The sequence below is a fragment of the Mauremys reevesii genome, linkage group 1 (assembly GCF_016161935.1).
Source record: "Mauremys reevesii isolate NIE-2019 linkage group 1, ASM1616193v1, whole genome shotgun sequence".
Classification (NCBI taxonomy): Eukaryota; Metazoa; Chordata; order Testudines; family Geoemydidae; genus Mauremys; species Mauremys reevesii.
In genome coordinates, this window is record NC_052623.1 from 160,751,123 (window position 1) to 160,768,346 (window position 17,224).

At 40.5% G+C, this 17,224-nt stretch overlaps 1 protein-coding gene across 1 annotated transcript in view; it reads left to right on the forward strand.

The window, feature by feature from the left end:
• Positions 1–14,152, forward strand: part of TMPRSS3 (transmembrane serine protease 3) — a 29,945-nt gene extending 15,793 nt beyond the window's left edge. Inside the window, exons 8-13 of the mRNA XM_039541823.1 lie at positions 1,789–1,954; positions 3,869–4,038; positions 6,258–6,353; positions 8,551–8,693; positions 11,779–11,931; positions 14,010–14,152. Of these exons, the coding sequence (XP_039397757.1) occupies positions 1,789–1,954; positions 3,869–4,038; positions 6,258–6,353; positions 8,551–8,693; positions 11,779–11,931; positions 14,010–14,030 (749 nt within the window). The 3' untranslated portion in view covers positions 14,031–14,152. The remainder of the gene's footprint in view (positions 1–1,788; positions 1,955–3,868; positions 4,039–6,257; positions 6,354–8,550; positions 8,694–11,778; positions 11,932–14,009) is intronic.
• Positions 14,153–17,224: the final 3,072 nt, after the last annotated feature.

The following is a 17,224-nucleotide window of genomic DNA, read 5'->3' on the forward strand; positions in this document are numbered from 1 at the left end:
AAGATCTTTTAGTCCTTAGGTATAGGTATGACTTTATAGGGAATTCCCACTTCACCTTAATCACACCCTCATAAGCTAGGTGAGGAAGAATTACACTGCTCTTCAACTTTTTAAGGTTTTTTTCCCCCTTTGGTGTTTCATCTTCTAAAATTAGAAGCACCTATGAAGATAAACACCCATTTGTGGTTAATTCTGGGATGCTTAGCTAAGAATCTGAGGTATCTTGCTCAAAGTCCCATCTGTAGAGATTTCTTCTTCTCTTTAGAGGATCTAGAGGGGAGACTTTCTCATGATTGTGAGCAATATCCTTCACCAGTCCCTCAGCCAAACCCCTGAGACCAAGGGGGAGGAGGCTGTGAGGGGAGAGTGCGTTACCAGGGAAATTGGAAGGACAGTCTGCAGACATGTATCCTGTATGTCTCCCTAAGGAAAATCATATCCACTTTATTATCTCTTATGGAACTCCAGAGGCTGGAAGAGGAGAGAAGGTAGGTCCATCTCACATGGATATCAAAAGATGTTCCAGTTGCAAATTAGGCTGAAATATCTATTCCCAAAAAGAATTTTGGTGTGGGTCAAGTGAAACATTTTGTTTCTATAAGTTCAAAATATCAAAACCAGAATGAAACCATTTTAATGTATTTTTCTGTAGTTAGTCTAAATTACAAAAGTCATCTCTAACCAGAAAACTAGATTTTTTTTCATTCAGAAAATACCCAAATGGAACACTGACACTGACAATTAAAAAAAAAATTGACATTCTTTTTTATTTGAAAAAATTGTCAAAACCAAGCCTTTCTTGCAAACAGTTTTGGTTTCAATAAGTTGGTGCTTTTTGATGAAAAGTGTTTCATCAAAAAATTCCCAACCAGCTTTAATCTGAATCACATCATTCCATACCTTGCTGCTGGGTCTGGGCTGAGTGGGGACTGACTGACCAAGCAGAATGGAGGAGTGAGCCAGAGCCATTGGGGACAAATTACTCAAGGTATCAGAAAGGTCGCAAGCAACAGAGGCCCTGCAGGTACAACCACTTGTGGGAAGGATATTCTGTGGCCTTCTCAATCACCTGGGCATGATTGCAATGAGGGAGCCTTGCCTTCCCTTCCCTTGAAATTCAGGAGGCTCCACTGAAACTTTCCTGCTTCATCTGTAAGCTGTGGGAACAGGGATCCAATACCTGAGGGAGAGGCAGTGGGGACTTTGAATTTTACCCACAATGCTCTACAACGCAGACTTTGGTCTGGTCTCAGTGAAGGGAGCTTTGATGTGGCCTGCTCTACTGTCTTGGTGGGGACCTCACCCTTAGGAGAGCTTGAAACTGGTTTCACGGTGGCCTGTGAGCGCCTGTGGCCTGCTGGATGTCTGCCATTCTGAGGGGAGACAAAACCAAAAGAATGGGATAGTTTGTTTGTTTTAGGTTTTTTTTTAGAACAACCTTGAAGACAATGATGGAGAAAAAAACTACTGCGAGACATTTAGTTAAAATCCTATGAAAGCTCTGCTCTAAAGGGAGCTCTGGAGTCTGCTGTGTATTCTGCTTGGAGGCACAGAATTCTGGGGAGTTCTTCCTGAGGTGTGGTCCTAATCCCAGGCTTAGAGCCAAGATATGGTCCTCCTCCAGCTGGAGGATGGGGAACATCAACTGTGAAGACTGTCTGACATGAAAGGGACTGAGAATAGCTGGAATTCAAAAAGTAAGGAATAAAGGTTCATTTCACACAGGTAGGATTGTGCTTACCATGTTTATAATACTCTTCCAACCATTCTTTCTTCCCATCCATACAGAGTGTGGTACTAGGTCCAGGTACTCCTCCCGTATAGTCGGTGGAAATGCATCATCGCCCTGGCAATGGCCATGGCAGGTCAGCCTTCAATTTCAAGGATTCCATCTGTGTGGAGGATCCATCATCACCCCATGGTGGATTGTCACAGCAGCCCACTGTGTTTACGAGTAAGTATCTTATCTACTTATCTTGTTTAACTTTCATATACCAGGCTGTGACAACTTGAGGGATAGTTGCTTTCACACAGGGGAAGGATAATGGAAACAGAAGGACAAAGGACATTGAAGAACAATTCTGTACAGGAGCGAAGTGTTATCCTTATTTTTCTTGCTCCAGTGAATGTATCTCACATGTTACTGTATAAAGAAGGCACCTGTTGAAAAAATGCATACACTAATAATGGTCCAACTGTTGTGATATCAAAATCTGAGGTCACATCTGGGAGATTGGACCTGATTTTCAGAGGTTCTGAACACTCAAATTCCTTTGGATATAAATGAGAACTGTGGGTGCATAGTACCTCTGAACAAATCAGGCCATAGGCCAAAGCTAACGTTGGACACCTGAAATTAGGTATCTAATCAATCCTAAAATAAGTGGCCTGATTTTCTGAGATTCTGAACATGCATGAAGTCATGTTCTTCTGAACAATGAGGTCATCTTTAGTATGTTTGAAAAACCAAGCCTAAGTATTCATTTAGGTGCTTAACTTTAGGCACTCAAGTTTGAAAATTTTTTGAGAAACCGTATTGCACATGACTTAATAATTTAGGAGGAATTTGTACCTGACCATTTTTATATTCACAATTTCCAAATTATTTTATGAGACCATTTTAGCTTGTACAAAATCAGTTAGTTGTAGGACTGCTTACAGTCTAGTGTGCAAACTGTAAATGGGTAAAGACTTGCTTAGATTTTTCTTCTTAGAGTAACATTAAACCTGTTCCCCTTCCTTATGTGTAATGAGAATAGTCTCCCAGTGAGAGATCTTGTTTGCATGCCAGCATCGGAAGGCTCCCATCCTTGCTCCTAGGAACTCACAGGTTAAGGATTTGTGATTTGTTCAATATTCCACAGAGAATCCATAGTAGAGCCAGGAATTGAACACACATCTCCTGCACCCCCATCCAGCAATTTAGCTAACCCATAATTAACATCATAGGCTAAATCCTAGAAGAGATTGGAATTACCGCATGCCTTGAAGGCCAGCAGACATGAATAGTGGTGAACCAGTGACAGAAGTGAGTTCCAGAATGAAAGTCTGTCCACTGAAAATGCCCTGCTACTAGCCCTCTTAAATAAATCTAGTGACTTACTTTGAGCACCCCAGCTGGTCTCAACCACTCTGGTGTCACACAGGGAAAGAGGTGGTTTTTCAAGTAGACAGGATGCAAAACCGCATAAGTCTATAGAGAGAATCAAGATCTTAAATGGCATCAAACTGATAAGGTGCCAGTGCAGCCTTTCAAGCACTTGTGTATATGTGTATGTATGTGTATATGTGTACTCAGCTAGTCACTGAATGCAGAGGCACCATCTTTCTAAGTTGCCAGGAGGTGCTCGACCCCCCACCCCGGGCCCTGACCCTACTCTACCCTTTCCCCCAAACCTCTGCCCCTTCCTACCCCTGCCCTGCCTGCCTCTTCTCACCCCCCGCACCACCCTGCCCCATTCTGCCCCTCCTCTGAGTGTGTCCTGCCCTCGCTCCTTCCCCTCCCTCCAGAGCCTTCTGCATGCTGCTGAACAGCTGATTGTGGCTGGCAGGAAGTGCTGGGAGGCAGGAGGAGCCAATTGGGGGGATGCAAGTGGGTGCTGAGCACCCACTATATTTTTTCCGTGGGTGCTCCAGAGCTGGAGCATGGAGTCAGCGCCTATGACTGTACATACATTTATTTATGAAGTGAAGTTTAAAACATGGCTGATATTAACAGACAGCTAGAAAATTAGTGTAGATTATAAATATTCCAAGTCCTATAGCTATTCATTTTGCATGCAGGCACAGTAGACAATTTTAAAACTTGACATTTATTAAAGTTTTTTCCCTCTTTCTCCCTTTCTCCCTCCCTGCCTCTTTGTTTCAGTTTGTACTCACCTAGCTCATGGAGCGTGCAGGTGGGATTTGTGACTCAACAAGACACTTCAGTTAATCCATATTCAGTGGAAAAAATTATATATCATAGAAATTATAAACCCAAGACAATGGGGAATGATATTGCACTGATGAAGCTGGCAGCACCACTTGCTCTCAATGGTAATTTTTTGCCCTTTTGTTTTTTTATCTTTTTTTTTTTTTTATAAATTAAAAGCTAGGAGTAATTTCTAGTGATACAGACCAGAAAAGCCTCTGAAGCACAGATGGGCTTGAATCAGAACACGGGGGGAAATCCTGGCTCCTCCAAAGTCAGTGCAAAACTCCTGTTGTCTTCAGTGGGGAACCCCCAATGAGTTTTGGGGAAGTTCAGATCCAATCCGCATCCAAACATTGCAGCACAAGCGTATGTCTATCATGGGCTTTTTATCAGGAACCCCGAGTCAAACTTCTGGAGAAGTTTTGATTTGGATCCAAACTGGATCTTAACTTTGAAGGGCAGACTCCTTTCTACTTTAAAGCAGTTGTAAGGCAGAACTGTCTGCTGACATTTTATCATCTCATAAGCCATGACTCAATGCCCATTGAAATTAATGGAGAAAGTCCCACTAATTTCAATGGGTGTTGGATTAGGCTCACAGTATAGATAGACTAGTCCCCAAATGCCTAATACTAGGAGATATCCCCTACTTAATAGATCTAATTCACATGGAAATGAATATCATTAAAAGACACAAATTAGTCTTTAATAACATAGCCAGTCCATTTATATACTTCTTACAGTGGTCACCGTTTTAACACATGAATATCAAAGCTATGTGGGCTGTTGGAAATCATGCAGAGGGAGGAAGCTACTTTTCTGAATCATTTATTCTTATTCTTCCAAACTAGTTTTCCATCCCTGATAGAAATGAGCTAGCATCTCACCCTTCCAGCTCACAGTTGAGACTAAAGTATGAAGTTTAAGCTGCCTGGGCCCCTGCTATACTAATTTCTGTGACTATATGGAGGTGTCTTTGAGTCTTTGAATCTGGCACTTTTCAAGAGTATTAACATTTCAAAGAAAAGTCAAGACAATTAAAATAAAGTGATGCATTTAAATTAAAAACAAAACAAACATCACTCTTACTTTCAGATCAGGATGCCGACTTCAATTGACATGGCTGGTGAACCAAAATACAGAAACATTTGTAAAAAGAGGATTGTGCTGTTTTCAAATAATCTACAAATATCTCCCCAAAGATGACACCTTTCTTCATGGGGGTAGTTCTACAAATGTTCTCACTTCTCATCGCCATGTTTTCTAGTTCCCCAATTGGCTCTTCTTTAGAAACCATGTCTACTCTGTGGTTAAATAAAAATTAAGCTTCAGGTATTTTTCAAAATCTCAACTACCATATTTAAAAAAAAGTTTAGGATACTATCAAGTTTATAAGCATTCTGCAGTACATGACTATCTCTGAAATTTATTTACAATATGATCAAAACAGCTGGAATGTATCTAAAAGGAACTTGGAAGGCTACATACTTGTGGCCAGATGTTCTGCACAGAGATAATTTCATGCTGGAGAACTGAACTGTTTGTGAGCCCCTGAGTGCTGCTGGTATTTGTGCAATGAAACTTCCCTTTCTTACTGCCAGTTCATTTAAACATGTTGTGATGTGCAGCTGCAGACATACAGTGATACCACAGTCACTGGTAAAGTGCATCAAATAAATTGCACAACATTCAGTGCCCTAAATCCTAACCCTGTATGTTCAGCTGACTGAAGAAAGATAAAAGCACTTGCAGAGCCCCGGTCAGTAGAGGGCAGTGGTGTGCTCCCATGACTTATACATAAGTTACTATGTACTTTAGCAAGACTGTTTTTAGATGCTGTTTTGGATTTTGTGCGTGGGAGGAGACTATTCTTTTTTTAGATGGATTGATTTTCATTACATGTTTACCTCGAGACAAATCTTGAAGCCCTTACTCATGCATAAAACTCTCATTAAAGTAAAGGCTGAATAATAATTAAAAAAAACCAACTTTCCAGATCTGGCATTATAGCAACTTTAGAGCTGTTCCCTATCAAATGCCCATTTAGTGCAGCTACAGCTTTTCTGAAGTTACACTTTCTTGTTTTAAATGTTTCAAGACATATCCCCTGCGGGTGTAAATTGATTTACACCAGCTGAGGATGTGACCCAATTACTTTATATGTAATAATAATAGTACTTAGCTCTTATATACCGCTGTTCATCAGTATATCTCAAAGCATTTTACCGAGGAGGTCAGTATCAGATATATGGAATAATACATATCTGAACACAAGTACCACTCCGCCCCCATGTAGGTCTTCCTCTGCATGTTTTAAGAGCAATTGTTTCTTTTTAAATAGGCCTGATAGAACCAATTTGTCTGCCTAATTTTGGTGAACATTTTCCAGAAGGGAAAATGTGCTGGATATCAGGATGGGGAGCTACAGCAGAAGGAGGTGGGTATTCTTAATGTCCATTATAAATTATATGCACTGAAAAAAGTCATGTGGAGTAAGTACAGTGTTTGGCAGTTGCAGTGTACAGCATTAAATCTTGAGAAAAATCTGGAACTCAACGCTATTCCTAAATATAGCAATAATCTAGGGTAAAATTCACCCATGTTCAGAGGGTCCAAAAAAGGCATATGCACCACTTAAAGCCTCAAAAGTAGGGTTATGCACAGGGCTGAATTTCATCTCTAGCAAATACCACCCCGAGTATTATTAATTTACCTAATTTGATTGGTTTCAAGTAGAGGAAGTACAGCATGATCCAAGAACCAAATGTACATTGTCTACATTGATATATTTTAGAGCTGGCTGGATAACAAAGAAAATGTGAATTTACAACGAGTCATGGTTGTCATCATATTCATCAACCACTGGATGAATCACTCCATGAAAGTGCATGTTTTTGAATACTTACACTGGAAGGACACTATTCACTGTTCATTAGGCACCTCTTTAAAATGTTTCAATCATTCAGTCAGAGAGCAGAAACATTATGGTTCCTAGGTAAAGCCAAGGTGAGAGGTGCCTTAGGAAAATCAAAGGAAGGGAGAGAGGCAACCACCCACACAAGGTGAATGGGAATAGCTCAGTGGTTTGAGCATTGGCCTCCTAAACCCAGAGTTGTGAGTTCAAACCTTGATGGGGCCACTTAGGGATCTGGGGCAAAATCAGTATTTGGTCCTGCTAAGGAAGGCAGGGGGCTGGACTCAATGACCTTTCAGGGTCCCTTCCAGTTCTATATGATAGGTATATCTCCATATATTAACAACTAAACAGTCAAAGCAAAAAGTTTGTGAACACCACCTATTGTGGAAACAGTTGTGATGGAGCAAGGCTGGATGGCTACAGGAAAGTACTGAGGAGCAGGTATGTTAGCTCCAGGCTAAGCAAATCCCTAGTACCATGGGAACCAAAATGGCAGTTAATCAAGGCACCTGGGGCCAATTAGGAACTTTCTAGAAGGCACTGGAGAGAGCTACATTGATTGGAGCACCTGCAGCCAATCAGGACAGGCTAATCAAGACACCTGGTATAAAAAGGGGAGCTCACTCCAATCTAGGGAGGAGGAGCCTGAGGAAAGAAGTGTGCATGAAAAGCTGGGTGCAAGAGACACAAGGAACTAAGAACTGAGAGGGGGTACTACTGGAGGATTGAGGAAAACACCATACAATCAAGCAGCATCAGACACCAGGAGGATCCTGTGTTGAGGCTAAAGAAGGTGGTAATAAAGGTAATAATTGGAGATATACCAATCTCCTAGAACTGGAAGGGACGTTGAAAGGTCATCTAGTCCAGCCCCTGCCTTCACTAGCAGGACCAATTTTTGCCCCAGATCCCTAAGTGGCCTCCATCAAGGATTGAACTCACAACCCTGGGTTTAGCAGGCCAATGCTCAAACCACTGAGCTATCCCTCCTTCCCCCAAGGTGTTTGAAGGAGGCTATGGGGAAGTAGCCCAGGGAGCTGTAGCAGTCAAGCAGTGGTTACAAGTAGCACTATAGAGACTGCTGCAATTCACAGGGCCCTGGGCTGGAACCCAGAGTAGAGGGTGGGCCCGGGTTCCCCCCTAGCCCCGCTACTCCTAATCAGACATAGGAGTAGTTGATCCAGACTATGGGTTTCATCCAAGGGGAAAACCACTGAGGGGAAGAAATCCGCCAATAAGTGCAGGACCTACTAGTGGAGAGGAGGAACTTTGCCACACAGTTTATCCAAACAATTTGGTCAATAGATACAAATTATGTATACACTCAAAGAAAATTACGCTTATTTGCAAATAATTTGCTAACTAAACAGGGGGCTGAATTAACAAGTATTGTTTGTAATGAATAGTTTGACTAGCTTTGAAGTTCTTTATATCATCATCGGTTGTCAAGTTTGAAGACCACATAATGCACAACTTTCATGGCTATATGCTGTAGCTCGTTATTGGGTAATGTAGGCAAGTGACAGGACGTCTAGATTTCCTGTTTTTGTATTATCATGTGAAGGTTAAACCATGTTCTTTTATCCTTGTCTTGCTAATTCTTCATATCCTTAAACTTTTGTTCTTTACTATAAAACATTGGTTTCAAGAAAATAATAGCACTGTAAAAACTGTAGGACTTTAAAAAAAAGAGAGAATTATCTATGTTTTTAAACAGGTGATACTTCAGAGACCATGAATTTCGCTGGTGTTCCTTTGATTTCTAATAAGGTTTGCAATCACAGGGACGTCTATGGGGGAATCATAACTTCTTCAATGCTTTGTGCAGGTTTTTTAGAGGGAGGTGTGGACACCTGCCAGGTATGGAAGTTTCTTAACTGCAATTGCATTGGTTAACATTGGTTGTAAAATAAAATTAACAGATTCTCAGGAGAGAACTCCCTTCCTTTTTCTCAGGAAATATTTGCAGATATTTACTATGTGTGAATAAGAGATACTGTGACTGTTTGCATTCATAAAGTATGGCTCCCTTCCTTCTTTTAATCTGTGTACTTTACCGGCTACAGCAGAAGGTAAACTTACAGTTCAAAAGAAAAATGTACTTAAGATATTTTCAAAACTTCTCTTATGTGCTTAAGCATGGTGTGATCCACTCTGCCCTGCTCACAACCACTGGCAAGGTGAAGAGTTCATAAGAGCTGCAAGGTGCAGAAACTCCATGGTTAACACACAGCAACAAGACCATTTCACTTTCAAGTGAGAAATGGAAATGTGTAAGTCTGGAAGAGAACTAGATTTGGAAAAACTAAAACTAGATAACTCAGAGCAGGGCTGGTGCAAGGATGTTTCGCACCCTAGGTGCCTCAGCCCCCGCACCCACACCCTGAGGCACTCCCCCCCTCTGCCCTACCAGGCTTGCAGCGCCAATCAGCTTAGGCGCCGCAAGCCTGGGAGGTGGGAGAAGTGTAGCAGCCACGGCGTGCTCGGGGAGGAGGCGGGGCAGGGTGAGCTGGGATGGGGAGTTTCCCTGCGTGCCGTCCCCCCACACACACACTTGCTGCAGGCGGCCCTCCCCGCACTCCCCTGCCCCAGCTCCCTCCGCCTAAATGCCAGCGGCAACCAGGGTGGCTGAAGATCTGGCCGCTGCGGTCGCTGCCGAAGAAAATGGTGCCCCCCAAATCCTAGTGCCCTAGGCGACCGCTTAGGTCGCCTAAATGGTTGCACCGGCCCTGACTCAGAGGATTGGTAATGAACTATGGAGTCTTTCACAGTATCTATAAATCACTGGCTCAAATCCAACCTACGTTAGTGATCAAAAGTCATTAAGTATTTGTATTATGGTAGCACCCACAAAAACAATGAATTACAAAGTGTCTTTACCAAAGAGTGCCACTATGTGGCCAGTGATCATAGGGATACCAAAAGCTTTGTTGTCGCAGTAAGATCAGTGATGGACATAGCCTGTCTGGATGTTCAGTTTATCTTAAGGACCTAGCTAGAGTTTGATCCTGATGGCCCTTGATCTGCAAAGAGGTTACATCCCTTTGGGATTTGCCCTAGTGATAATGATGAGCACCCACAATGTACTACTCTGTGCTGTCTAAATATAGAGTAATACTAGTAATATTGTCCTGCCCTAAGAAGCTCACAAATGAAAGCAAGGGAAAGGGATAAAATGTATCAGTTTACTAGCCCTGCTGTTTGCACTGAATTTTCATGTTTGGAAGTGGCATCCCCTGACGAAAAGAACTCCCTCTGGAACTGCTGACAGTGTTGAGTTAAATAGAAAAAGAGATAGCTAGAATGCCTTCAAGTATTGTCGTCATTGTCGAACCATGGACATACTAGTAGCACTGTAGATCAGGAATTTGACTATTCACATCTATTATTCTGTGTTCATACAGTTCATGGCAGAATGTGGCTTCAATCTTGGTTAGTTCCTAGATATGGCCATAATAAACAAAGGAAATGTTACTCGGAAAGCAGTACGTACGAGTCACTGGGTCAGGCAGCCCTGGTTGGCAAGTGTAGCAATGTAACTTCATGAATGGCATTTCCAGTAGTGAATCATTCACGATGGGTCCTCTTGGGCCTCAGCATACCCACATGTAAATAGATATTTGTGGATTTCCCATAAACAGTTAGGAAAAGCAGATACCCAATCCCTATGCAACTCTAAATAGACTCTTTATTGATCTATCACAAAGAATCCTCAAGTAATTTTTGTTCCAACCCGATAAAGACCCCCATTTGGAGATTTAAATTCAGGGCTTCTACTTCTCAAACCATTAAAGAGTGAAAAAATCATGGGGTGACAGTGTCCCACAATTGTAGGAACACTGAACACTGCTGACATCTGCTCTGAGAGTCTTTGATTTGACTGTCGCATGTAGTGTGAATGCTGAGTAGAGCTGAGCAAAAATCAGAATTGCCATCCCATGAGAAATTCTGATCTTTCAATATTTGTTTTTATCTTGAATTGGGACAATAAATTGAAATATCAAAAATTTTCAAAGAACAAAGAAGTTCTGAAAATTTTTGATCTGGCACTTTCAACGTTTTACATCAAAACAAAACATTTCAACGTTCCCAAATATAAATAGTTTGGTTTGTTGAACTGACCCAACATATTTTGTTTCAAGTCAGTTCAACATTAAACTACATTTCCCTATTATGATACATTTTCTTATGGGAGTTGTAGTTCAAGTTGCCAGATGCTTCCATTCTTCTCTATGGGCCAAGCTCCTTGGCCTGACTACATTTCTGTTATGGCTCCTGTAGTCATGCAACTCCCATTACGCACCATGCCACTCAGTGAGAACATTGTTGCATCACAGGAGATGTAATCCAGTCAGGACGCTCAGCCCATAAGAGAGGATGGGGGCATGAATGACAATTCCCATGAGGCAACGCATCACAATAGGGAAATGCAGTTTAATGTTGAACTGACTTTAAATGAAGATTGTTCAACATTGGGTTTGTTCAACAACTCAGAATATTTTGATTCAAGTTGAACCAACCGAAAACAAAATATGTAATTTTGCTTTCCCTAATGAAAGCATTCAACAAACTAAAAAATTTCCATAGGAAAATTTAGATTTCATGGAAACTGCATTTTCTGTGAGAAAATCAGTCCCATGGAAGATTCCCTACCAGCTCTAACACCTACTACATCTTTGCACATATGAATGAGAAATGACAGATAACACTTTTTCACAGTAAAGAGAGATGTAATTTCATGTGTACTTGTCTACCCTATAGAAAAGCCACTTGTCTGTGAAAATCAAAGTTCCTGTAGTGTATGTTTTTTGTAAGATTCAGAAGGGAGAGGAATTAAGAAACTCTTTTAACCAGACTTACTTGCTATACTCCAAAATATATAACTCCTCTAATTGTTTCTTTTTTGGAGATGTTGACCCTTTGTTTTATTTCTTTGGTCCTTCAGGGAGATAGTGGGGGACCCTTAGCCTGTAAAGATATGAACACCTGGAAGCTGGTAGGAACTACGAGCTTTGGGATGGGCTGTGCAGAAATAAATAAACCAGGAGTCTACAGCCGTACCACCTCATTTCTTGACTGGATACATGAACAAATGGAGGTTTGTTTTTCCCCTCCCATCTTTTGTCTGATAATCAGATTTTGCTCTTACTTCAAGTAGGTCCATTGCTCAGAACGAGAGGACTCCAACAATGCCTGTACAGGCAGTGCAGCTACCTTACTGGGGCAGTCAACATTTTAGTTGTGTCTGGGAGACACAAAGAGAATGGTGGGGATGACTACTTAGGATGACTACCAGGCAATTGCTAGTGGTAGCTGATGATGTGAAGATGTTTTATTTCTCAAAAAGCAAAATAAGCTTTAGCAATAAAGTATATATTTCACTTTTATAATTTCTTACAAAGTGGATTACCAGTTTCTGGACTTTGTTTAAATCTGATATAATTGTCCCCCGGTAATAGCTTGATATATTGTTGGTGGGGGTGGTAGCCCTCCCTACAATTAAGGTTGCCCAACACTTGCCATTATAAGACCCTGTTTTTCAGTCATTTATAACTTTGCCACTCTCTAATTGCTTGAGTTGAAATTATCCGTGCTGGGTGTCTGCCTCAGACTGAATTTTTTGGAACATTTGAGCCAAAACAGTTCAACCATTTCTGAGAACAAGGCTAGGGAAAAAAAATCATTGTTTTGCTCAAGTTAAAAAATTCTGGTGACCTTTTCTTTGAACTGCTTGATCACCCCCATGCTTTAGAGAAGGAACTTGAAATTTGCAGGGGAGTGGCCTCTGTGTCAGGGATGTGTCTTTTACTATCCCTGTGAAATTCTGCCCAAATTTGGCCAAATCATAGTTTAGCTTTAGAAAAATCATAGTTCACCCATGCTGAACAGAGACCTCAGATTTTAGCAGCTAAATTCCCTGAAGATTCCATCTGCACTGACCATGCTATAGCACAGGAGTTTCCCCACAATTGCAGCTTTGGATGGCTGTGGGCTGTACTGGGTACCACACACCTGAACACTTGAGAGTGGATAGCTTATCTCTCTTGTGCTCCCAATGACCCCCTTTGCTGTTTTTCACAGCTTCATCCAGTTCATTCTCCTAAGGGTTCCCATTTGAATGGGGACATCATCAAGGTTTAATAACCTACATTGTCCCTGGTCTGGGAGAGAAGTGCTACAGCCCTGATGGCAGATGGTGGATTCTGCATACACCGAGGGATTCAATGATACAGCAGTTTCATAAAATCAACCAGAATTAATAAGCTGCACATAGATTCCCCAAGTTGTCACAAAGATGATACCCTTAAAGGGCTAAACCTGGCAAGGCTGGAAGCCAGGCACTGTCTAGGGATTATGGCATTTGCATGTACATTCCATTTTCTAATGCAAAGCTTCATTTAGACACAGTCAAACTCGGTCTCAGATTTCTAGAAGCATACAAATGCTTTGCTTAAACCTCTGTTGGCTGTAGTCATAATGAAATTACTTTTTATAACCCTATACTACCTGAGGAGAGTCAGTTGTGTTGTTTAATAAGGTTTTTTTCTCAACATTAAAACTAGATTTTCCACCCCGCACCCTCACCCCTATTAATGACATATCACAATGGGAAGGAAATGAAACCACATCAGGCCTTGTCAGAATGTAACTGATTTATTATTAACCTGAATGAGTTACACCCTGAGGAATATTACACATTACCAATTAAACTTGAATTAGTGAGAAGTGTCCCCACCCCAGCAACAGAACCAAAACCCAACCACCTGCACCCATACACAGTACTTCCATCAGCCCTACTAACGTGGCCTTCAGCCTCCTCATACAGCACCAGAGCTCCCACACTTAGCCCCAGTTATTCTGTCCCCCAGCTGCAGTCCCCAGCAAAGTTGAGAACCACTGGATTAAAGCATTCAAAAGTATCAGTGACATTTGGTGAGCAGAGTGTTGTTTGTTCAGATTCTCAGTAAATAGAATGGGAGTTAGTCTGTACCTTCTTTCAGTGCAGGGCATATTTTTCTGAAGAGTTCTTACTACGATCTAGAATTAGAGGTACCGGTAATTTCAGCAGTCATTTACTGTGCCATGTGGATTAAAGAAATCATGTGACTTTAGAACAATTTCATGAAGCAGTAAGATGAGTATTTTAAAAGATGCAAAAATGTTTTTTATTTTCAGAGAGAAGAATTGCGAACCTGAAGATAGCACTGATTCACTGAACTTTTGAAATTTGATTTCAAATTCCTGCTCCACAGAATCATGTACCCCATCCCACGGACTCTTGTATAGTATTTTATATTAATAGCAATTACTTTCTATCATCTTTTTGTTGGTACTCAATACTTACTGTATTTAATGAAAAAGAACAATGGTCTCTTCTGGTTGCATTCAGTCCCTTTCAGATGTTAAAGGCAAGTAAGATTTGGGACGATGTGCATGTATGCTTTTTGGCACCTACACATCTCATGTAAAGAAAAAGCAGCAAGAAGACTGATAATACAGAGTGCTACAGGAATTAAAAATTCACTTGGGTGATACTAGCAGAAAAATTGCAGAGGAGGAAATTCAAATCAGTGACTACTTTTATACTTCCTTTCCAGGGATCAGAGTACAAGAAGTTTATTCTCCTCCTAGATCTGTGCACATTCAAGCTAAATACTCCTCTACACAGCTATCATCAGTTTTCTTTGTTAACTAAATTGACAAACAAATATCTGGTGATTTTTCAAGTATGTGCCGTTCTCATTATTAAGAGAGATCTAGGCCAGATCCACTTGTATCTTGCTGAAAATATACCTTAGTTTGATTCAGATATTTCACGGTGTTGTAAATGATTGGCTCTGAAATCAGCAAAACACAGCTTTGAATTTTGTACGTAAATTCTGAGGCTGTCTTGAAGATAGTTTATCAGAGTCTCCTTTATTGATTTTTTTGATGGGTTATTAAATTAAACACACGTTGCTACAACTAAAACATGCCATACAGCACCATAGCACAGCATATGCTGTGACACAGTATGGTATAGAACCACAGAAATGTCTGGCCGGAAGGGACCTTGAGAAATTATCTAGTTCAGCCTCCTGCACTGAGGCAGGACCAAGTAAACCCAGACCATCTATGACCATCTATAAATATATGTAGTGTTTCAAAGTCAGAATATATAGAAATTACACAAGGTAGCCCACAAAAGCTCTCTCCAGAGAGTGGGGGTAGGTTTTGTATTGTTTGTGAACCTTACCCAAAATAGCATTCTGCATGAATCGGTCTCACGAAGATAAGCAGCTTATGAGGGGGAAAGGCATATAAGGTGCTGCTGTGGTTTCCTGACTTACGAGCTATTAAACAACTGCCTCTTGTGGTTGTGTTACAAAATACCCAGTATTTTATATCCGCTCTTTGTAAAATTATAGCAAACTAGATATTTCTTCTTTTAGAAAGCAGTTGTAGGGGGCTGGATAGCTCAAGTAGTTGATAATGACATAGAGACGTTATAGTCACTAATTCAAAGCTGGTCCAAGCTAATACCACCATTGGATGGCTGACTGCAGGATGGTATGTTTGTAGTGAGGTCTGGACACAGACAAGTTGCCAGCAGATAGTTATCCACATCACAAAAACCCTTCCTGGCCATCTCAGCAGAGAGCAAAAGGATGAAATCGGAACTACCCTGTCACCTGTGGAGATTAGGTCAAAGTTGAGAGACAATGGTAAAACAATGTGAGGGAGTTTGAACTGTCACTGCCCATATTGTGCTGTGGATACACGAAATACTTTGGTTTCAAAGGTGGCTATTCTAGTAACTTTCACCAGGACTAAATGTACATAAAAGAAAACTGCAGTGCAGCAGAAATAGTATTTCTAGAGACCGCATTTAGTTACAAAGAATAATAAATTATTCAATTAAAATATATTAAGTATATTTAATAAAAACTGTAAGCTGCTATTTTGATATTTAGAGGGAAATTAGGATGGAAAGAATTCAGACTTTACTGTGAATCAGAGTTTCAAAGTTACTTTATGGTTTAATTGTTATTAATTTCTCATTTGGTTATTCTAATAGATCTAATCAGTCTGATGTATTATTAAAATGGCAAACACCAAGAGACATACCAGTACCATTCACTGAACTGAGACAGTGATATATTTCTAGAAACTGCTTTGAAATTCCTTTTAAACTATTCTTATTTACTAAGTAAGATTATATAATAATCACTGCAGTTTTTCTTTAAATTAAAAAAAAAATACTAATACAAAGTTCAGATGACAACCCTTGAAAGAGAAAGTGAGATGTAAAGATGAAAAAAATATAAGGATGGGTTAAGTGGAAAGGGAGTTCACTTTAAGGGATGGGGGCTAGCCGGAGAAAAAGACTTCAAGATATGGTCTAATAATTCTAGTAACTGAACATTCTCCATGAGGTAACTGAATTTCTAGTCTCTACATGTGCAGTTTTGCAGTTGTGGTTAAAGTCTAATTTGCAGGATGATTTTAGGACCATATTGTATATGTGTAAAACATCTAAATACCATACAGGCAGGTTTTCAGTTCTTGCCTCTCGCCATGACTTCCATTCTTTTCATCCAATGGCTATTTAAAAAATATGCACAACCCTTTCCCCCCGCCCCCCAAAAAGAGGGTTGGAGGTGAAAAGGCTTCAGTTTAATTAGGTTTTCTCTATAAATCCCTGGTAAGTGCCTCAGTGTTTGAAAATCTTTGTACTAAAGACATGTATATTTGTTACCTTACTAAATAAGCTGATTAAACAGCTTAAAAATTGGTAACTCACAATTGAAAGAACTGGGATTGACACAGAATTACATTACAGTCAAAGTATCCCTTAGATATATGACACACTTGGAGTGACATGCTATGTGTAAGGATACACAGACAGCAACACCTTAAAAAAAAAGGCTACAATCTCAGCAAACTGATTAGTGGTTTTAGAGTTAAATGTGCACTGTGTTTCAAAAAAATCTTTCACCATCATCAGTGGATGGCAGGAGAGGACCATTGAAGTAGGCAAAGTTAAAAATGTGCTACCATGATCTGGTAATTATAAAATGGAAAATTGTACTTGCCTTTGGCCAATCAAGAATTCATTTTTTTGCTTAAGATGTTCAAAAGAAAATGAGACATACATGTTTGATTCTTTTTTAGGTTAATGAATGACAGCTGCTTTGCTGTTGTTTTTTCCTTTAAAAAAAAAGATAAGAATGTATACGTTTGGTACTCCAGCAAATAAGTTTTGAGACATGTACCTGGTTTTACATACTATTCATATTCTATGTTGGTAAACTCTTCATACACATGTGTGACGGGTTGGATCATAGAAACCCCCTTGGGAGCTGCCACCCGATGTGCCAAGACTACTTCTACCCCTGCCTTCCCTTCCA